Source organism: Grampus griseus (genome assembly GCF_964374135.1).
Source record: "Grampus griseus genome assembly, chromosome: 12".
Classification (NCBI taxonomy): Eukaryota; Metazoa; Chordata; class Mammalia; order Artiodactyla; family Delphinidae; genus Grampus; species Grampus griseus.
In genome coordinates this window covers 12,713,631-12,737,292 of record NC_139006.1, presented here as the reverse complement: position 1 = coordinate 12,737,292, position 23,662 = coordinate 12,713,631, and the positions used below count along the sequence as shown (strand labels likewise).

General features: G+C 36.6%; 1 protein-coding gene across 2 annotated transcripts in view; it reads right to left on the bottom strand.

The window, feature by feature from the left end:
* MED13L (mediator complex subunit 13L) overlaps window positions 1–23,662 on the bottom strand; it is a 296,421-nt gene that overhangs the window by 54,429 nt on the left and 218,330 nt on the right. For both annotated transcript variants that reach the window (XM_082668365.1, XM_082668366.1), the window contains exons 5-7: window positions 6,915–7,060; window positions 3,844–4,038; window positions 3,289–3,477 (exon numbers count right to left, since the gene is read on the bottom strand). In XM_082668365.1, coding sequence (XP_082524491.1) covers window positions 3,289–3,477; window positions 3,844–4,038; window positions 6,915–7,060 — 530 coding nt within the window. The remainder of the gene's footprint in view (window positions 1–3,288; window positions 3,478–3,843; window positions 4,039–6,914; window positions 7,061–23,662) is intronic.

The following is a 23,662-nucleotide window of genomic DNA, read 5'->3' as shown; positions in this document are numbered from 1 at the left end:
ACCGGGGAAGCCCCTCAGCTCTATTTTTTAAAAAAAGAAAGAAAAAACAAACCCCAATGCTTACATTCTTAGGAACAGAAACTTTCTTGTTCTCCAGAAAAGTACTGTTATAATACAAGTGAGATAAATTAACGGAGACAAGAAATTTGATCTTTCATTGCTACCTTTTATCTTAAAAGTCCTCTGACTTGGTTCATGGTACAAAATAAATCATTTTGATTTTACAGTGGATTTTCAAATGCCTATTATAAAACTAGGCAAAGTGAAGAAACAAAGAGAAGTAGATAACATAGCCCTTTGCCCCCAAACACCCTACAATACAGCCAAACAGATCGTAAATCCATGGTATCATAAGGGAATTATTTATGGCGAAAACAGGAGAGGGCACGGGGAAAGCAAGCCACAAAATCTTTTCTGATTAAAGTTGGGTAAATGCTTTTCAGTAGCTTTTAATGATTTAACTAAAATGTGAGTCAGACCTTATATGGAATTAAATGAGAACTGTACTCCATGCTGTTAAATGCATATTGAATGTTTCTTCTCACAATTATCTCCATAAACAGAAAACACAAGCTGATGTACCTATCCACACGAGGCAGAACTGTTTGGCCCTCCGAGAATCCATGCTAATCTAGGAGACTCTTGGCCATTTTAAGGGGCAAAGTAACCCACTTTGTCCTATGTCTAGGAAAACACGGCAATGCTCAACATCAGTCAAGTGCAGAATGACAAGGCTGAGCAGGACTCTTGCTGATGGAATATCAGGAGTCCTAAGCTGTAATTCAACATTATTATGATGTATAAACTTGGACAAATTAATTTTATTACAAATATATCAGTCACTTTTAGTTTTGTTTGTTTTTGGGAATGAGGAGGCATCAAGAGATTTATTTACCCAGGGCCTAGCACAATGACATACACAGAGTTAGAAGGGAAGAAATCTGAATATCTATAGTTACAAGGTACACTTGAAACCCACCATAACAAAACAACTTTTTTTTTTAGGTTTACTCTCTCTCTCTTTTTTTTTTGCCCCACACGGCATGTGGGATCTTAGTTCCCAGACCAGGGATCGAACCCGTGCCCCCTGAAGTGGAAGCATAGAATCCTAACCACTGGACCACCAAGGAAGTCCCCAAACTTCTTTTTTTTGAATTATGGATTTAGAGTTCTGAACTGATCAAAGGTCAAGGCATCATGCATACAGCAGGCCTTCAGTTTTAAGGTGAACACAAATTTCACTAAGTACCAGGCAAAACAAAAACAAACATAAACAAAAACTGATGCCAACTTATGTAGTATAACTGTTAAAAATCCAAATCCAAGCTTTGATATGAAATATGATTAACATTTTTCAAAATACTGGTAATTCTAGACTCTTTAAAATATATTTTAAATACTGGTAATTTTTTTTCAGTAGCTTTTTTTTCAAAATACTGGTAATTCTAGACTCTTTAAAATATATCTTCTCTATGATATTATTATAAAAAACTGTACAAGTACTTTTATGCTTTTTCAGTTTAAAGTAGTTTTTTTTTTTTTGCGGTACGCGGGCCTCTCACTGTTGTGGCCTCTCCCGTTGAGGAGCACAGGCTCTGGATGCACAGGCTCAGCGGCCATGGCTCACGGGCCCAGCCGCTCCGCGGCATGTGGGATCTTCCCGGACCGGGGCACGAACCCGTGTCCCCTGCATCAGCAGGCGGACTCTCAACCACTGAGCCACCAGGGAAGCCCCAGTTTAAAGTAGTTTTAATAAAAACTGATTGATAGCAAATCCTTTCATAGGAGATCATCCAAATTCTCTGCTCTACCATATTAGAGCCGGACATAGTACATTTTTTCACCATCTTAGTAACTACAAGGCTCTTAAAAACAAAGGCTAGGGACGTCCCTGGTGGTCCAGTGGCCAGGACTCCACGCTTCCACTCCAAGGGGCAGGGGTTCGATCCCTGTTAGAGGAACTAAGATTCCGCAAGCCATGTGGCACGGCCAAACCCTCCCCCTCCCCACCCCCCCAAAAAACCCAAAGGCTACGTGTTGTCCATTTCTGTCTCCCACACAGTATCTGAGTAATTCCTTCCAGATAACTTAGTATATACTGTGTGCTGAAACTGGAGTTTTGAGCACTGCTTTAAATTTCTTACACTACTGTTTGTATATTGCTTTATTGTTTACCAAGCACTGTCAAGTACATGATCTAATATGTATAATAACCCTGGAAACTTTATAGTATTTAACAGAGAAGGAAACTGGTGTTCAGAGCAAGTATGAGAATTAAATAAGGTCACTCACATAGTAGGAACTACAGCTAGGTTTTAAAATTAGATTCAATCACAAAGTCTATACTTTTCCCCAATATATTATTTAACCATGAACATTTACTGAATGCCACTACATGCCAAGCACTATGCTAGAAACTCTGAAAAACTGTCTTATCTGACCCTCACGAAACTCACCACATGATGAGCATGTATCATGCCTGATAGTCTGTTTTCAAAGTTTAGCAGCCAAGGCTTTACTTACTCTGATGCTCCTGCCAACACGGCCCACATTAAATACCTATAATTAATCTCATTTCAGCTCAAGTATGATGAGTATCCTTTTCTCATTGACTAGATTTTCAATTAAAATGAAGTCAACTACAACAACAAAAAAGTTAATATAGGATATATACTACTCAAAAAAGAAGGCAACATTCTCCCAAATTAAACAATTTCTGTATTTTTCCAAGAAGGAAGCATGTTGAAATTGACAAATTTTTCAAATGTAATTAATATTTGTCATTACTGTAGATAAATACATTATTGAAAGGACAAGGCATTTATTCAGAATTCCTGGATGTTAGACTAACTTTATAATACAATAAGGAAAGAGAATTCATCCAAGACTTGTCCCTGGCTGGCAACAGCCAATTGGGCAAAGGCATCAACTATTCTCTGATTTAGTATTTTCCTTTTTTAAAAAAAAAAAAAAAAAAGAAAGAAAAGAAACTCACATCTTGTCTCCTAAATGCACCCACATCAGTATAAAAGAGCAGATGCACATGGAGAACTTACGAGAAACAATTAAACTGTGTAATTTGAGTAAAGACTAATACAGGCACAATTAAAATTCTGAGCTCATAAATTCTGTTTGTTTACAATTTTCTTTCTCCATTTTGTAAAATCCCCATATTACTCTATCTCCATCTCTTCCACCAGGAATTTCTCAATGTGTTTTCTCACCTGTTCCACGGCAAGGGAACTACACGATTTTCTGGGATCTCTTCCACACCCGGACCGCACTCACCTATGACAGCCTGCTCTGGAGAGGTGGGCGGGGTGAGCGGCATCCCACAGTTACTTGGGTCCTTCACACTACCAAGTCCCTGCTGCCCAACTGTAATATGGCCTCCGGTACCAGCAACACTCTGAGGAACTGGGAGGTCATTCTGAGAGATCAAAACAAAAGCTGAAGGATAAACCATCCGAACACCACCTGTGAGGCAAGAGAGAGAGAGCACAAGGCCTGAGAAAAAGTTCACACTCGACCGCCAAATTCATTATTCCAGTGGTCAGAGTCAAAGCTCACTAGGTACTGCCAAAAGTGATAGGTTTCGTCCTTTCATAAGTTAATAGCTATTTAAACATGTGTTCCAACATTATCATAATAGCATTTGGAATACGGGGACCATTGGTGCTTCAGGCAAGATAACTACTCAGCAAATACCACTGTGTCAAGAGAATTCAAAAAGATGGGAAAATTATGGAGATTATTTTTGATGAATCTGAATGATTATCTCTTTAAATTAAGGAAGATGAAGAAGATAGAATTAAGTTCTTCAGGCAAAATATTTTCTCTTACCAACAATTACTTCTACTGCCACGGGGAAATCATCATCATACCCCAACTCCTCCTCTTCTTTCAATTCTTCTTTCTTTTTCAGCACCATTGGGTAGAAATACTGCCATTCCTCAATCAACTTACGGGTGGCTGGGTCTGACATCTTGTATGCTTGGCCTGTTAGCGTGCCATTTAAGCCATAAGGACTTACCAGTACTAAAGCAGAGAGGAGAAACATACGTTACAGATCACAGTAATAATTCTTGCTTAAGTGTAATGCTACATGTACGGTAATTTTTAGAGTGAAGCACAGTATCACTTAATGTATATTGCTCTTTATTTCCTAACTCCTTTTAAAGTGTAATTTTTAAAACTTTCTCATTTTAGTACTTCTTATTTATATGTCTCTCAACGCAAATCAATTTTTGAAATCAGATGGGGGAGGTATAACACTGTCTGACAGCTATATCAACACACAATATATAAACTATCTATACATTAAAGCATATAAACATCTGTTTGGTAATAGCTTATATAATGTGAATACTGAATCTTCCATGACAGAAGAAGACCATTCAATACATATACCCCAAAACCAGTCTAGGACTTGAACATTCTTCCTATGGTTTCCTGAGACTTCCTAAATATTTGAGGTAATTTTAAAATAATATATACATAAAACATCTAATAGCAGGAAAGCCTTAATGTACCAAGTCTGAAACATAATGTTATGTATAATTTCAATTATGACTGTTCTGGAGGTCTGCTGATTAAACAACTCTAAATAAAATTTATTTTACGCAAAATAAAGGATTCAAAGTCCCTCTCTCTCTTATTCTTTCACTGTTTGACCTTGATGTCATTTTCACTGAGCTAGACACAAAAATGTAGCTAATGTAATACTGTATAACTCAGCCAGTTCTTAGTCTCATGGTGAGTATTTTGACCTTCTGAATAACACTTTTCTGGGGATAAAGGTTACTTCTCCTTAATCCTGATTTATAAAAAAATCTCAGCATAGGCATTAACTGGGAAGTCCATTTTGGGGGATGGCTTTATTTTTTTAACAGCTGGATGATGTATCACATCAATCAAGACAGAGATGGCTGTAGACATCATATATTTCGTGTTGCCTTTCTGCTGTTCCGTACTGATGCAAATGGGATAAAAATACTGATCTAACCAACACACATAATCAAGGGCAATTTTCCTGTTTTCACACTTCTAGGAAATCTCCACATCAATATGGTTATGTTCACTATAATTATCTATATGCCAACACCTGCCCTAAGAATGTACCTTCTCCTCACCAATCATGGGAAATAGGCAGGATAATGCCCCACAAAGTCTTCCATGATTCAAGGTATTAGTAAGAAACCAGTAAGATTTAAAATAAGTAGTCTATAGGGACCTGGTATTGCCAATACTATCTTTCCTCATGACTAGTAATGCCCTCTGCTATTATCATAAGTAAATCCTTTTATTTTGCTTGACAAAATCTAAAGTCAGGGACTTCCCTGGTGGCACAGTGGTTAAGAATCCTCCTGCCAATGCAGGGGACACGGGTTCGAGCCCTGGTCCAGGAAGATCTCATATGCCGCGGAGCAACTAAGCCCGTGAGCCACAACTACTGCAGCCCGTGTGCCTAGAGCCTGTGTTCCGCAACAAAGAGAAGCCACTGCAATGAGAAGGCCACGCACCGCAACGAAGAGTAGCCCCCGCTCGCCACAACTAGAGAATGCCCGCGCACAGCAACGAAGACCCAACGCCAAAAAATAAATAAATAAATAAAATCTAAAGTCAGATGATCCTCAACACTTTCAGAGTCAAGGAAACACAATATTTAAATAATCTCATGTATTACTATCTGAACTGCCTTTTAAATGACTCTAGAACAAGGAAACACGGTATTTAAATAATCCTGACACAGTATTTAAATAACACAGTTTTTAAATATGCACATACTGTACAACTCTTAAGTGTACAGTTTGAGAATTGGGTCATTTCGAATTACATAGTAGTTCATACACAAAACATCCAAAATTACAGAATAATAAAGTAAATAGCTTAAAATGTGTTGCAAGATGGAGGAAAATGTAGGCAATAATCAGGACACAATTACATGAGGTTCAATGTTCTTTTTTACCTTAAAAAAGACCTTAATAATCCTTAAGGTAAGAAAAAGATGCTTTCATCAAATTAAATCAGAATCATTTGTAGGAAACCAAAAAGCCATCATAAATAATATGGAGGCTAAATACTCATTTGACAGACTATTGTATCAATAAAAATACTTTAGTTAATTTTATTAAAAAACATTTTTTAATTACATTTTGTGATATACTAAGACTGTTTCAACCAGACATCGCTAGAACTGATAAATTAGATTGAACTAAAAAAGATATTTCTATATGGTTCGATTTAATATTATAACATTTAAAAAGAGTTATTCATCGAAAATTATGAATTCCAAACACAAAACCAAAGCTTTAGAATGCACAGCTAGAGAAAAAGGGACATAGCATTATTTTGGTGATATCTAGGTGATTAGTTGAGAACTAATGAGAATATGAATGTAAGTTAAATTACAACCAAATACCTACAAACAATGTAGTCTGTAATTAAAAGAAAATAAGATATTAATATCAATGAAGAAACTACATACTATACAACTCTAGAAATTTGATTTTGGTTGAAATTTCAAATAGTACAAAGTTTAACAGTAATTTTCTGTAAGTCATTACATTCCTAAAACCACGGGACAATGAAAACCTTTAATTTATAATATTTGTCAATTACTCATTGGATTACATTTTTCAAATACTTATTAAGCCTCTTTTGGTATAAAGGAAATTCTCCACATTTTATTCCTCAATACACATAAGACCATGTTGTATGTGAGAAGCTTTCAGTAAAAAACTAGCAAGCTGTTATCGCTTACTTGTGGTCTTCTCTTTCTTCTTCAGAAATCGATCCTTATTGCTTAGCTTAACTATTCAAGATAGTATCTCATTCTGTAAACCCTTACTGGGAAAGGTGGCTATCCACTTGGTGGGGAAGGGTGGAGAGCAGGGACATCATCTTTTACTTACCTTGAAATGGTGCAGGTGAAGACTGAGCCATGTGTATATGCTCCTCATTGATCAAATAAATTGGCTGGTGTTGGGCAATCTCCACACTTGTGCATACATTACTTTCCCCATGAAGAAAGAATGTGAAAGCACAGGACAAATGCTCACTAAAATAGAAAAAATGAGAAACTCAGCTCTACATTTTCGTAGGAAACAGGTGCTAGAGACAGGAACTACAGATGTGACACAGCTCTACTTTATTATCATCCAGCAAAGCCTGCCCCTGATGATATTAATAAGCACAAACTTTTAGTTGACTGTGGACAAATAACAATAACTTGACAAACTAAATTTAAAATGCCAGATAAATAGAAAAATTAGTTATGTTCCACTCTGAAATTGAAAGCTATTGTGCAGAATGCTTTCTGTTTCCTTTGCATAAAGTCTCCTATGCCAACTATAAACTCCTAAGGACAGAGAAGAATCATAACATTTTTCTACCTTCTCATGTATTACTATCTGAACTGCCTTTTAAATGGCTCTAGAACAATGACAAAAGAGTTCTGCATATGTTTGGTATGACATAACAATAAGATCAAATTTACAAGCTTACAATGTTACAGTAAGGTTAAAATTATTGATCTAAAAACAGCAATCAACAACCCTGCTGTATGTAAATTCCCCATATACAACTGCTAAGGTAATATGAGCCTCTAAATGGGCTGGTAATCTATTATATTTAATTTTTACAATTTACCTCTGATCACAAAATTTTATTAAAGCATTCCACTTCTCCATTTTCCACACAGTTAGCTAAAAATGGATAAAAATGACGTGTCTTGGAGAAAAATAATTTCAAAATTAATATAGTGGCACATTCTTTCAAAGTTGTTAACTTTGGTCCTAAGCCACCCATAACATCTCCATTTCTCAAGACAGCTTATAAGAACATTTGCCTGATGAACCAAAATCACTGTATTCCAGGCAACCACAATTTAAAAACTCATCTCCAACATTTCCTTCTTTTCAAAAGTTCTCTAAAATATTATAAAGTGTACTTTGAGTACTACTCAAAAAGTTAAAATTTAAGTATAAAATTATAACGCTTTACAGAAAAATTGAAATAAAAATGATAAAATTTCCACTCTATCCCACAGTGAAGCATATATATTCTTCCTTGACAAGTATGTTGAGATGATCTGAGAAAATTTTGTATTTTACTAGAATGTGAAGCTTCGTCAACAGGAAACACCTAGTCTTGATATTTGGGTATTTAGCACAACAGAGTATCTTTTCTTTTTAAATTTATTTATTTATTTATTTATTTTTGGCTGTGTTGGGTCTTCGTTTCTGTGCAAGGGCTTTCTCTAGTTGCAGTGAGCAGGGGCCACTCTTCATTGCAGTGCGCGGGCCTCTCACTGTCGTGGCCTCTCTTGTTGAGGAGCACAGGCTCCAGGTGCGCAGGCTCAGTAGTTGTGGCTCACGGGCCCAGCTGCTCCGTGGCGTGTGGGAACTTCCCAGACCAGGGCTCAAACCCGTGTCCCCTTCATTGGCAGGCAGATTCTCAACCACTGCGCCACCAGAAAAGCCCCACAACAGAGTATCTTAATCTTAAGATACCAACTAAAATTTTGTTAAGAATTTTGAAAAATTTAAACATCTCCTTAACACCATACACCTAAGTTTCAAGTTCACAAAGAGGAACAATGCATGTAATTCAAATGTACATAAGTATAAAGCAGTATCAATAGTAAAAATGTGCTGTCCTTTATTTATGGAAATGACACTGAAAACATATCCTCCATGCACAACATTACGCCAGGCACATAAGAACACCAAAATATAGATTAACTGATTGTGGATTTGTAATTTTCCATTTGTAAAATTCAGTGGAGGAGTTGGAGCTGACTTATCCCTACTGTGCCTACTATCCCATGCAGTCATCAGAATATTTATAAGACAACTGGTTAGAGTTACAGATACTGAGTACAGCCCAGAGTATGTTCTCATTCCACTGAACACAAATGCAACCAACATTTGTCTATCAACCAGTAAGTGAGGAGAATGGTGCAAGAAGCCTGAAGTGACAACAAATAAAACACGATCCTTGTCCTCAAGGAGCATATAAACTAACAAAAGATTGATATAAATGCATATTAACAAAATAAAGCCAAGCACAAATACAGAAATAGAAAACCCAAAATGCCACGGGAAGGCTAAAGGATACTAATTTTTTCAATTTGGAAGATCCAAATGCTTTAAGAAGATGAAATCAAATGAAAGGCTGATTTCAGTGCAGAGAGAAAAGAAAGAGAGGAAATATGAGGCAAGGAGTAGATGCAGTGAGAACAGGATATAGCTTCGAAATTCTAAAAGGAGGAGAGACATGACATGATGGGAAAGGAGTCTGGAAAAGAAGTCAGAGGTCACCCTTGAGACAACCAAAAAGTCTTGCATGTAAAAAATAGCAGGGAGCCGATTTAAGGTTTGGTTTTTAAAAGTCAGCTAAGTCTAAAGAATCGTGATAAAAACTTCAAAATAGCATTCATCTGAATTTGCTATGTCCCAAAAGACACAGAGAAGCACAAATGAAAAAGGTAGGAAGTGAATCAATGGCCTATTTTTTATATTGATAACTTTAAAAACAAAACATGTTTTTTTAAAAGAGACAAAACTACACAAGAAAAAGAGCAAGTTATGGGTGAAATATAACAGAAGCCACCAGTAACTATATAATGTTTGGTATGTTACTTCACTGTTCTGATCAGCTTCCTCATATGTAAAATCAGCTGCTGGCACAAATTGCTGGGCCCCCCAGAAGTAATAATTCAGAAGGTCCAGGATGGGCCCCAAGAAGCTACATTTCTGCCAAGTTCTCAGTGATGCTGCTGCTGCTACTCCTAGCCCAAGGACCACACTTTGAGAATCACTGAACTCTATGGTACATAAATCTTTTTCCAGCTGTAAAATTTATTTTTCTCTAATATTACATGAAACAAGAGGGCAAGGAGGACAACTCTGACACTAGAGAGTAGAATTCTCCTGAAGTATACACTTGAAAACCTACTAATTTTGGTTGCCTTTGGGGAATGAAGTGGCATGACCCCAGGATAAAGAAAGAATTCACAATTTTCTTTTATGCTTTTTGCATGTGGGGCCATGTGTCACACAGAAGTAATGGAGGCAAGATCTGAAGGAAGCCCCTGCCTCTCATCTTATGCAGTGTGCTTGCTGGCCCAACCAGAGGAATCCACAGGGTTTCATCTCGCCATTCGGCTCTTAGTTGAAGTCTGCTGAGATCATCTTTGACTTTGATTCTGTTATCCAGCATATAGGATATTTAATCAGCAAGCCATCGATATCTTTATTCATGTCATTGCTAAAAACAGTGAATAAGACTATACTGAGGAAAGAATCCTGTGTCATTTTATGAGGTAATTCCCAAGTTGCAAATTCTCCCAAGTGCTGCCACACATTTACTATTTCTTGTCTACAAAGGACAATCTAAAAGATTAATATGTCAAATGTCTTTATAAAATGCAGACACATAACAACTACCACATTACCCTGACCTAGAAACCTGCCTAAAAGTAAAATTCAGGTAGTATGATACAGAAGTCAACCCCCCTAATCTACAGATGAGAAAATAAGGATAAAACCTGTGGCTTGCAAATGCCATTCTTAGAAACACAGCTGGAATTAGACTTGAAATTTAGTGATCTTTCCTCTAGCTAGATTGTCTTTAAATGAGAATACTAATTTCTATCTCTACCAATTTATATTTTTAAATAGGTAAATGAGATCAGAATTGTGAATGAACACTGAAAACAAGTTCATTGATTACAATGAACTTTGTAACATTTATTACAAAGTTAGGAGGTAAAACTTATTACAAGCTTCATACATGTTCTTGCTTCTTCTCACCCATTACCCACTCTTACCTGAACCTTTAATCACTCAACTCCATCTATTTCATATACTCTCATCATCTGAAAATTGAAAAGGGCTTTAGAGATGATCAGGCTCAACCCCTTTCTAATTCGGGGGAAGGCAAATCTGTGCTCAAAGTTATACAACAGTTTAGAGCACAGCTGGAATAAGAATTCAGGTCCCCCTCTTAACATGGTGTTCACAGTGCATTCATGATGTTTCTACCTTCGATGTTTCTACCTTAGGTCAATGCTACCTTCGCCCTGTATAATACATTCCATCATCAGCATGACCACATACTTTGTAACTTAAGTCACTCCCTGCATCATTTCTATTAACCCCCTACTGCCATAGACCAGAAGGTACTATTCAAATGAATACACATTGTAATTTCACCCTAACTAAAGTTGGAGCCTAACCTCTGTTCTTTTAGGGTGCTCCACTTAACAAATATTCCAACGTTCTCAGCTCCGTTTATTCTCCCCTGTTTACTCAGTAAATAAGGTCTGCTGTAGGCAATTCTTCATTTAACCTCCTTTTCGCCTTAAACATGTATGTAGTTACACTTACCTCACTCTTCCCCAGAATCCTAGAGGATTACAGATTTCCTTTTCTCTGTAAAAGTACTCCCATTCTCATTCTCTGCCACTCCTGAGTAGTCTTTATTTCTACCTCTTTACTTGCTCTTCACTTGAGCATGTTACTCCTTTAGGGCTCCTTTATCTTTCTCCCTCTATTGACTAAGATCAAATAATCAACATGTAAATAAAATGATTAGTATAATAGTAGTATTAATACTAATATCACTAAATAACCTGTCTATAAATAACTTTTGTGTTATAAAAGAAATTTTTAAAAAGAAATAAATATACTAAGATATAAAATAATGGGAGTGCTATTTTAAAAAGGAATAGGTCAGAGAAAAACTTTTCTGAAAGAAGGGGGAGCATTTAAACAGGTATGAATCTTAAGAAAATTATATGTGCAAAGACATTGAATTAGAGATATTTCCTTTTTAAAAGGAAAGGAAATTTTAAAAAGGAAATTTTTAAAGCATTTATTCTTTAAAAAAATTTATTATAGTTGATTAAAAAAGGAAATTTTAAAAAATTTTAAAACATTTTAACGGCTGCATCATTGTGAAAATGAAGACAACTGTAAGATGAATTTGGAAATACGGATATAATTTGTTCCCTCTCTGTCTATCAAAAAGCTAAAGATCATCAGAATGGCTGAAAAATAATAAATCCATCTAGATAATGCTTACACAAGACATACAAAATCAAACCACACCAAAAAAAAAAGAGTAGAAAATGATATTCCAGGTAAATCTAAATAAAAATAAAGCTGGTACAGAAACAGCAATAAACAAAATATTTTAAAAACTTAGGTTCATCATTACAGAATAACAAACAGAGAATCCAATAAGAAATTTAAACAATCCTGAGTGTGTAAGTACACAGCCATATGGTATGCAACGTAACTTAGAAATATATAAAGAAAAAAATGGTAGAATTACAAGGAGAAACTTATAAATCTTTGATAAATATTTTAACACACTTTTCTCAGTATTTAATAAGCAAATTATTCAGAATACCAAAAAAAAGATAAAAATATACAAACTTAAATATATATGTTGGCTTTCAAGAAATAATCTATTCTCTTTCCAAGGACACATGGAAGATGTACAAGAAAGGACTGGGAACTAGGATACAAGACAAGTCCTAAATTTCAAAGAATTGATATCACACAGACTATACTCTTTAATCCCAGTGCAATTTAGTTAGAAATCAACAGTTTAAAAAATAAAGGTTAAAGTAAAATCCCTTTGTTTGGAAACTTGAATATGCACTCCCTAAATAAATCATGGGTTACAGAGGAAATCACAATGGAAATCAAAAAATGTTTAAAACTGAATGACAACAAAAGTGATACATGTCAAAATCTGAGAGATACAGTGCTTTGAGAGTAATTTATATCCTTATATGCCTAAAAGGAAGTCTTAAAATAAGTGAGATAAGCTTTCAAATCAAGAAGTTGGACAGGGAGACAACAAAAAAGTCAACTCAATGGAAATAGAGGGATGAAAATAATGACAAAAACACAAAAACTTAGGGTGCAGGGGGAGAAGAGAGGCAACAGAAATGATTAACAAAATCAAAACTTGGACTTCCCTGGTGGTGCAGTGGTTAAGAATCCGCCTGCCAGTGCAGAGGACATGGGTTTGAGCCCTGGTCCAGGAAGATCTCACATGCTGTGGAGCAACTAAGCCCATGCACCACAACTATTGAGCCTGTGTTCTAGAGCCCACGAGCCACAACTACTGAGCCTGCGCTCTAGAGCCCGCAAGCCACAACTAGTGGGCCCGTGTGCCACAACTACTGAAGCCTGCGTGCCTAGAGCCTGTGCTCCGCAACAAGAGAAGCCACCGCAATGAGAAGCCCACGCACTGCAACGGAGAGCAGCCCTCGCTCGCTGCAACTAGAGAAAGGCCACGCGCAGCAACGAAGACCCAACACAGCCAGAGATAAAATAAATTAATTTAAAAAAAGAAATGTATCCTTTATTAAAAAAAACAAAATCAAAACTTGTTCTTTGAGCACACTAAAAGAAAACAAACCACTAAGCCAACTGATTCGAGGAAGGGAAGGAGGGAAGATGCCTATGCAAGGAGGGAGGGTCACCATCAAACAATCCTGAAAACCAAAAAGAGGAAGTAACCTGAGGCACTGACCACTGGGCACCAAGACTGGACACTTACTGCAAATGCCTTTTTTTGTTGTTGTTCATGCTGTTCTTTTGTCTAGAATAAACTTCCCCTCTCTTTCATCTAATTCCTACTCGTCTCTTTCAAGAAATCATCTTTAAAGCCCCAGAACAGGCAAAATGCTCCCAAACTACTCTGTATATATCTCAGTCAAAGCACCTCAGTGTTCTTAAGTTTTATGTCTAGTCCATCTGACTAAGTTTTGTGAGGACAAAAATCATGTTTTATCTATCATTTTTGGACACCCATACTTAGCATGGTGCTTGGACTGGGTAGATGCTGCATTTATCACTTACTTGAGTTTGTGGTACTTTGTAACTTTCTTCTAAAATTTTCCGGCATTTTATTTGGAGACTGTGAAATAACCATGGAATTCTGAGTCATGAGACAGTGAAGAATATGAGGGGGAAAAAAAGCTGTGATACTCCAGCCAAGAATTTATTAGGGGAAACCTACCCCTAGTCTTGAGAATTTCTGACGATCCCTCTATCCGTTCTTCTAGAGGGAACCTGCTTGAGGGATATCACTGACAGCTATGGAGTATACTATGGTATGACTCTCTTTGGGACCCAAGATAGTTTATATTCTCTGAACTAGAAAGGAGACTAGCACAGAATAAATAAGGACTAACCATACAGATCAACAGGGTATTCTCTTCTGTAAATGCCATTGAGGAATTCTGTTCCTTTACTCTGTCTATTATCTACTCTAAGTAGTATGGCCAAATCAGTCCTCCTAAAACATTTATTATCAAAATCTATACTACTAAATCAATCCCATGTCATAGTCCCCACTGCCCAGAGGGAAAAAACTACACCCCCTTCTTATCAGGCAAGGCCTTCTAGACTCTGGTACAACCCACTTTTTTTTTTAAATGTAGTATTTAAAACCTTACTTCCATGTATAAACTCTCAATGACAGCCAGTTTGGAACGGTTAATACTCTGTGCATATCCCACCTACATTCCTATAACTCCACACAATTTCCTACTCCTTCCTTCTCCTTAAATCCCATCTTTCAAAGTCCAATATCACTTCTACTTTCTCCATAGAGCCGTCTCATATAAGCTCTTTTCACACAGACCTCTTCATTCTGTGCTACCAAGAGTATTTACCCTTGTTTGGCACCCATACTTTCAAAAGAACTCATTTAATTAACAAGTATTTACCAAGCACACCTACCAATCTTGTACCAAACACTCTGCTGGACTTAGACATGTGGAAATAAACAAGACCAGAATCAGCCCTTGGGTATTTTATAGTTTCTTAAGCAAAGTACCTAAAAACTTTAAAAGGTAGCAAGACCCCAGAGACTTTCAAAGGGGTAGAAATACGAAGATTAAGACATTCTGGTTACCCTCAGTTAAAACTGTGTGCTTTAATATTAAATCTCAAAAAAGGGGCCCTCATCATATAATTACAATATCTTATATTGGTTTGTACCCTATGCAATCTTAAAGAATTAACAGTTTATAGAAGGAATGAAATGAACCCATGGGAATGAGGAGAGGTTTAGCAAAAAAATCAAAACAAAACAAACTTTCCTATTATTTATAAAATATCATATATTCCATCTTAGTGTTATAACTGACTCAAATTCTATCTTCTCAGGGGTCCAGTAAGTAAAATTAAACTATATTTCAAGAAAGCTGGTTTCAATCTATCTTCCAGTGTCATCTCTTGCTATATTAATTCATACATCCAGTGGTTCCATCACCCAATTTGTTTCCTTCATAAGCCTCTGTCATAATTTGCAAGTATTTATTTTGATGGTCTCCCCCACCATAATGTAAGCCCCCTGAAAGGAGGAACCATGTCTGTCCCACTGCCCTCTGTATCCTCAGCACCTAGACATGTAACACTTAATAGTCACTGAATGGATGAATGCAGTTTTAGTCATAACCAAAGACTAAATGACTTTTCTTTAGCGAGTTCCATCATGAAGAGAACAAGAACAGTTGATGTACACAATGAATATTTTTAAAGTGAGTAGATTAATTATTATTAAGAGAAGGAGGTAAATGTAATTTCAGTGAGAGAAAAAAGGGAACTTTAAAAACTGTTTACTTAGGAAACACAAGGGGGGCTGGTGTGGGTTGCATCTGTGTAGTTGGGAAAGGATTTGCAAAAAAGCAAAAAAGGAGGTACTGTCTTCCAAATCATTTTATTCTCTTACAATATTCTAAATCTAAGAACCATTTTTTTTTTTTTACTTCTTACACTGAGTTTTCAGAATGCAAGTATCACATGTGCTTTCAAAATGCATTAATGAATATTAATAAACTCCTGTTCTTCTCACAGTGTAAAAGTGTTTTGGTAACAGATTCACAATGCAGAATGCATTTAGATAATTTCATCTAAATGCTTTCTGTGTTATGAAATTATTATCTTAAAATTTTCCAAGCTGTCATTAACCCAATCTCTTGCAAGAAGTAATTTGCCTCCCTCTATACATCCTCATTTGGGAATATTTTGCTAATGTTACTTTATCATTTCCTTTCCTTAAAAATATACCATTTACTTTGTCAGCCTTCACAAAGACTACGTTGAGATCCTTTGCTCACTGGCATACTGACCTTTCTCTTACTGGACAGGCCTTAACTTTCATCTCCTTTTTAAAAGATGGTGACATTATATAATATTCAAATAAGAGTTGATTAAATTATTTTATAAAATCCTGAGATGCTCTCACTATTTCAGATATCTTCCCTTTAAATTAGAAGTTAAACCTGATTACAAAGGCAATGAAAATGTCCAGGAAAGTTAATGGCACATAGTTTTTTTTTAAATGAGAGAGTACTTGCATTATAACTGTTAAATTATCATTACAACTCTATGAATAGTCACCCTTCTAAGAAAGTTACCAGTTACACTGTTTCAATACAAAATTGCCTCAGTGAACAATTTTTCTTCATGTATATAGGTATACACATATGTGATACAACACATATGTATATATTTATAAATACACACACATGCAATATAATATATATAAGAGAAATTAAATCAGCAAGCTCTATGACTGTTCCTTTCTACCCTTCCAACCTCAAAGCTAAGTCGGCCCTCCTCAGCAGTAAATTCGGCACTGTGGTGGTGCATTAATTCTTCCCCATCACAAGGGTACTGTTCCTGGCACTGTAGTGGTAACAGAGCAGCAACGCCTCTTGCATTAATGCAAAAACAATGCTCTAGTGGCCTAAAGGACTTAATGTTTCTCCCTGGGTATCTCACGTACTAGAAGCAAATGACAGTGTGGAGGCTCTGACTCAGTATATCTTTGATCAAAAGGCAGGAAGAGTGTGAGGGTTCCCATCCTGATGGTACAAACTATTAATTTTCAAGATGCCAAAATAGACATAGGAGCTGCTCTAGTCAGTGATGTGTGCTTGGAAATCAGAAGCTGATATACACAATATTTGAGGAGACTTACGAAAGTCATCTTATTAAAATCTCTCTTGAGGTTTACTAAACTAGGCCAGGTTATCTAGTCTCAGTCTCTGGATAACCCTTTGAAAATTCAATGGGAGACTGCCTGGCAGAGAATACAGATTAAAGTGACATTTATATTAGGTAACTCATAACCATTAAAGTACTTTTACTGCTCACTTTAAGACGTGCTTGGATTCTTTTTTTTTTTTTTTAAAGTATGAAACAAAACTTTAATCTATTTTTTGGTTACTTTAAAAGACAGTAACAACGTTGGGGGGTAGGGGTGGGGGGTAAAGTAGTGGAAGGGTATAGGGAACCACATACATTTTTCTACCATTTTCTCATGAAGTACTAATTAGGCATTATATATTGCTAAGAACAAAAAAGGATCAACTGACACTAAAATAGCTAAGATTTTATATATATGCCTGAGAGCATAAACTAGCCTTTCTCTGTCACTCCTTACTGCTAAACTGAAATGCTATATCTTCCCAAACTACAAAATACATTTGTATAGTACATCTTAAAATCAGTGACTGTTTACTTGGTATTTTACACAAACGTCCAACCACCATGACAGATTCTGCTGCTGGAGGAGGAGCCTGAGTGACAGACATGGTGGAGTCCTTGCCAGCTTGAAAGAAACATAGGGACAGACCTCTGACATCTGTCTAGATTCCCACAAGCAGCTCACAGTGGGAGAAATAACTTGCCAAAAAGCATAAAGCAGATGGGAATTCCACTATGCTGCCATTCATCAGGTGAGCAACAGCAAGTAGGACTTTACCTATGTGGTCAAACAAAAAAACAGAGACAAAAATAGAAAGAAAATCTGTTAACAAATAAGTGCTAGGTATATAGTCTTTTTGCTTTCATAGACTGTTATTTTTCCATACTCCATTACTATAGTTTCCATCACATATGAGTATCAACCCTTATTATTTTTTCCTGCCTCATTATATTATACGTAAACTACCTTAACACTTCTAGAACAAGATGAGGCAGGTTAAAGAGGGAAGGATCCATGTTGAGATTTTCTTTCTGTCTCATACCCTAATTCTACTCCATAACATGTTACCAAAAAGCCCGAACGAACTTTTTGGCCAAACCAATATTTAAGGAACTGATAATGTTACAGAGTTATGTTATAGTATGTATTTAATGAGAGCTAATACATAAAGAAACAGTACAACAAAATTATTTTATGTCTCTATTTACAGTGATGGTTCTAGCTATATTTTTAAGGCACTGTCTACAATAAAGCAGGAAGAACATCTAACTTTTTATATTGCTCTATTTCAGATCTAGCAGCTGACACTCAATGTAGCTTGGCAAGTTCTTTAAAGGCTTTCCAACATTTGGCATTAGCCTACCAGAGAGCAGGGCCTTTTATATTCAGCTTTGCTGCAAAATGTCTCACTCACCAGTACTCAAAGGAGGTCACAGTTTTCCCAGCAAAAGGAAAATAAAATTGGAGCTGACACTTATTTGGTAGAATGCTGTTATCAGCAAGTATTTATCTTCCATACTCTTCCCATGCCACAGGCCTACACCAGAAGCTAGTTTTTTCTCTTCTTTATTCAAAACACAGTGCAGCCTTTAATCATCAGCACTGCTTGCAATCCCAACTCCCCTATCCCTATTATAAGAAAAATAAATCTGTTGGCTAAAATGAACAAAAATAAACATAAGATGCTTCTATACTTTTCTTATAGTGTACTTAAAACTATGAAGTCAAAGATAGCTACAGGTTTAGCAATATGTTAAACAAATTCTGAACAGAATTAACTTTGATTCTTAACAGTTAAAAGCAATTTCTCCTAATGAGGTAAAATTCAGCTGAGAGGATATAAAAGAAAAAGTAGATACTGGAACTAACGGAGTCATTAGTTGCTATAAATAAGGATGGCATTAGCATCTCCTTTAAGAGATCAACAGAATACACAAGATCCTTCAGGTGATGGATGCAGCACCTAAAGAGTTGGTGTATACCCCAGAGACACCCAATAAAAACTCACTCTTCAAACTATTCTAATATATACAGTTGTTACATCAACACTTATTTAATGATAATGACATACAATCAGCATCTGGTCATTACCAACAGTATGAATGCTTTAAATTATGGATGTTTGATTTTTTTTTTTTTTGAGAGCACCAATTTGCAAAAGGTTTCGAGGAAAAAAAAAATTCTGACAGAGAATCTCCTTTCATCATCAAGAATCAGTAGCTTAGCCACCTTTCAGACAGTTTAGAAGTTTTTTAAGATAGTTTCAGGGGGAAAAGAAAGCTCTGAACAAAACAAAACAGATGCTGTGTTTAAGAGTGGCAGTGGAGGGAAGCAGGGGAGAAGAGATGACACATAAGATGGGAGGCAGTGGTGGGTACAGAAGGCGTCTTCTCTGAGGAAGGGCAAACGAGAAGTCAGCCCTGGTGAGACCTCAGAGAGAGGAGTTTAGGTAGAGGGCACATACGAAAGCCAGAAGTACAGGAAGAAGCTTAATATGTTTGGGGAACAGAATGGTCACTGTGTTTGAAAGCTCATAAATAGGAAGGAGACAGGTACAAAATAAGATCAAAGAGGTGAGCAGGGTTTGCATCATGTAAACCTTTCAACAATGAGATGGGGCTTGAATTTTATTCTAAATACACTGATAAACCCTGCAGGATTTTAAAGCAAAGGAATTACCATGGTCTCATTTATATTCTGAAAGGATCACCTTTAGTTACTCTCTCGGATAATTCATTATGAAGGAGTTAAGAGTAGAAGCAGGAAGACCAGCTAGAAGGCTAGCTTGGAAGCCCAAGTGAGAGAAAAACATGGCTTAGAGTAGGGTGGTAGCAGTGAAGACTAAGGGACATGGATTCGAAATGTATTTCAAAAAGAGAGCTGACAGGACATGCAGGCAGACACACTATGAAGGGAGTCGGACACATTAGTAAGGAAAGAGGTAAGGGTGACATATCATACTTGGAAGATGTTAACTTAGAGATGGTAGTTAAATCAAGGGGATAAGTCAGAGCACACAGGTCTGAGTCTGAAAGACTCCAGATATAGAAAAATGATACAACTCAACCTCTGTTGGTTCTTTAAAGAGGTGGTGGGGGGGGGAACACAACCATGTTTTCAGTAAGCCAGTATGTGAAGCCTATCTTTTAATGATCTTTCTCCAAACAATAGGTAAAGAGAGAAAAGAAAGTTACGGTGTATTTTTCTTAATTTTTATTCTTTTCTGTGACAGAAACTCCCCCACCCTCCACCCCCACGTGCTGACTTCCATCTGATATTTAACGAATTTAACTGAATCAAACGAACCCATTCAGGTTTTCTCCTTTCAAAATCATCTTTTTAAAAAGAATTCGCTAAGTTTAGTAATAAAATTAACTGAAAACAAATAATGAAGTTATAAAATACTATTTGATTCAAATTATCATCTGAATACCAGTTTTTCTAATTAGTAATCACACCTACAACTCTGATTAACATCACAATCTTAACAATACATGAATCAATCATACAATTTATTTTACATTAAATTCAGAGATTTCCAATTAAAATAATTTTCCCCTTTCATAATGCTAATAAAGGTGATGGAGAAATGTGTTAGTCATTGCTTTTCTATGAATCAGGCTGGGTCATCCACTCAAAACACCAGACTCCAACAGATCTACCACTTTCTCATTGAATGACTCTGACAAAGTCATTTACTAACTTTAAACATATATCAGGACTGGAAACTACCCAAACTCCCATCAATAGTAGAAGAGATAAATAAACTGGGGTATATTCACACAATGGAAAACTATACAGCAAACAGAATAAGTGAACTACAACTACACACAACCACCTGAATAACTAGCACAACCAATGTTGAACAAGAGAAGACAGAACTAAAAAAAATACATACGTAGGATTCTATTTATATGAAATATAAAAACAAACTCAACTAAACTGTTAGAATAGTGCTCATGCTTGGGAGGGGAGAGGCAGTGACGTAAGGAGAATGAGGGAGGTTTTCGGGGTGCTGGTAATATTCTATTTCTTGATATGAGTGCAGATTATATAAATGTGCTCAATTTGGAAAAACTCATTGAGCTTTATACATTGTACTATATATTATACTTCAATAAAAAGTTATACACATGAAATGTGAAAGAAATATAGCAAAATGTGAACATTCCAGACCTCATTAGGTTAAACGAGTTGTAAAAGCATGAGTATTTATCTTACTCACTGTGATAAACAGAAAAATGGTTTCCCAAATATGCCTGTGTCCTAATCTCCTGAACCTGTGAATATGTTATGCTACACAGCAATGGGGAATTAAGGTGCTAATCAAATAACCTTAAAATAGGGAGATTATCTTGGATTATGAAGTGAGCCCAATGTAATTACAAGAGTCATTAATTTAATTTAATTTATTGTTTAATAATTTTATTTATTTAATTTATTAAAAAATAATTTTAAATAATTTATTTAAATAAATTTATTTAATTGTGCAAGAAGGAGGCAGAAGAGTCAATGTCAGAGCTGCAGAATGTCAGAAAGACCCAACTAGCCACTGCTGGCTTTGACAACAGAAGGGAGCCACAAGCCAAGGAATGTGGGCAGCCTTTAGAAGCTGGAAAATGCAAAGAAATAGATTTGCCCTTAGAGTGTCCAAGAAGGAATGCAACCCTGCCAACATCTTGATTTTAGCCTGGTGAGGCTCATTTCAGACTTCTGATTTCCAGAACTGAAAAGATAATAAATTTGTAAAGGGAGCTAATGATCTACTCTGCTCCAGCTCTATGCTAGTCAGAGAATGCTTAGAGTGTTTGGTTTAATTCTGGATGCCACATTTAAAAGGATATTATGCAAACTGGAACACACTCAAAAGAAAATGACCAAAAGAACTTAAAGCCACCCAACATGACAACAATTGAAGGAAGTGGAGATATTTAACCAACAGACAAGACAACTTAGGGAAGAGACATAATCATACACAAGCCACACTCAAGTATACCATGTCATGAAAACTATTTTGCTCAGTATGGTATTTTACAATCATTGTTGCAACAGTATGTGCTGCCCTCAACTGTGGCAAATATCAATTCTACACACTGATTAAAATGTGGCAACACACTGGTCAAAACTTCATGGTATACTAGAGAACACAGGCACACTGGCCAAGCACCACTGATGTAGACATTACAGAAAAATAGATTTCAATTCAGTATAAAGACTTTCTAACTGGGTTGTTTAAATAAAAAATGGGCTTACAAGAAGGGTAATATATTTGCTGTACCTGAAGGTGTGACGAAGGAAACTCAAGAGTATTGAAAAGGGAAAGGGACAGGATGACCTTTAATGGTTCCTTTGATCCTGAGATTCTAATGATTCCACATTTCGATTCTCAGATAAGTTGTGCCTATTTTTTTTTTTTTTTTTTTTTTGGTGGTATGCGGGCTTCTCACTGCTGTGGTCTCTCCCGTTGGCTCCGGACACACAGGCCCAGCGGCCATGACTCACGGGCCCAGCCGCTCCGCGGCATGTGGGATCCTCCCAGAACGGGGCACGAACCCGCGTCCCCTGCATCAGCAGGTGGACTCTCAACCACTGCGCCACCAGGGGAGCCCCAGTTGTGCCTATTTTAAAATATCCCATATGGACTGATTATTCAGAAGCAAATAGAATACTAAAATGGAAAGCACATCAAATTATAAAGGGAAGATGTACTGAGACAGGGTAAAGAGAAGTATCTTGAAGACACTATTCTTTTTTTTTTTTCTGAAGACACTATTCTTGAAACTTGAAATGTATATTGCTAGTAAAGCCACAAATACATGAATTTGTTTTTAATTTAAAAAAAAATTTTTTTAATTTATTTTTGGCTGTGTTGGGTCTTCGTTGCTGCACGTGGGCTTTCTCTAGTGGCAGCGAGCGGAGGCTACTCTTCAGTGCGGTGCGTGGGCTTCTCATTGCGATGGCTTCTTTTGTTGCACACAGCATGGGCTCTAGGACCATGGACTTCAGTAGTTGCGGCACGTGGGCTCAGTAGCTGTGGCTCATGGGCTCTAGAGCACAGACTCAGTAGTTGTGGCACATGGGCTTAGCTGGGGCGCAGCATGTGGGATCTTCCTGGACCAGAGATCGAACCTGTGTCCCCTGCATTGGCAGGCGGATTCTTAACCACTGTGCCACCAGGGGAATCCTTTCATTAATTTTTTAATTGAAGTACAGTTGATTTACAATGTTGTGTTAGTTTCAGGTGTACAGCAAAGTGGTTCAGTTATATATATTTCTTTTTCAGATTCTTCTCCATTATAGGTTGTTATAAGATATTGAATATAGTATAGTCCCCTGTGCTGTACATTAGGTCCTTGTTGTTTATCTATTTCATATATAGTAGTATGTATACGTTAACCCCAAACTCCTAATTTATCCCTATAAATTCTTAAATCAAGTCTACCAAACCAAACTTTTCTGCTCTCCTTTTGTTACCAGGATTACTTTTTGAAAGCAGAGCTTACATGAATACCTATTTGTAAAAGCAGCAATATAACAGAGGTGAATAAACACAAATTTACTCTCCCTGGAAAGGAGACATGAGACTGATCTGATAGCCTTCAAGAGCAGCATCCTGTCAGACTGAAGTATCAGC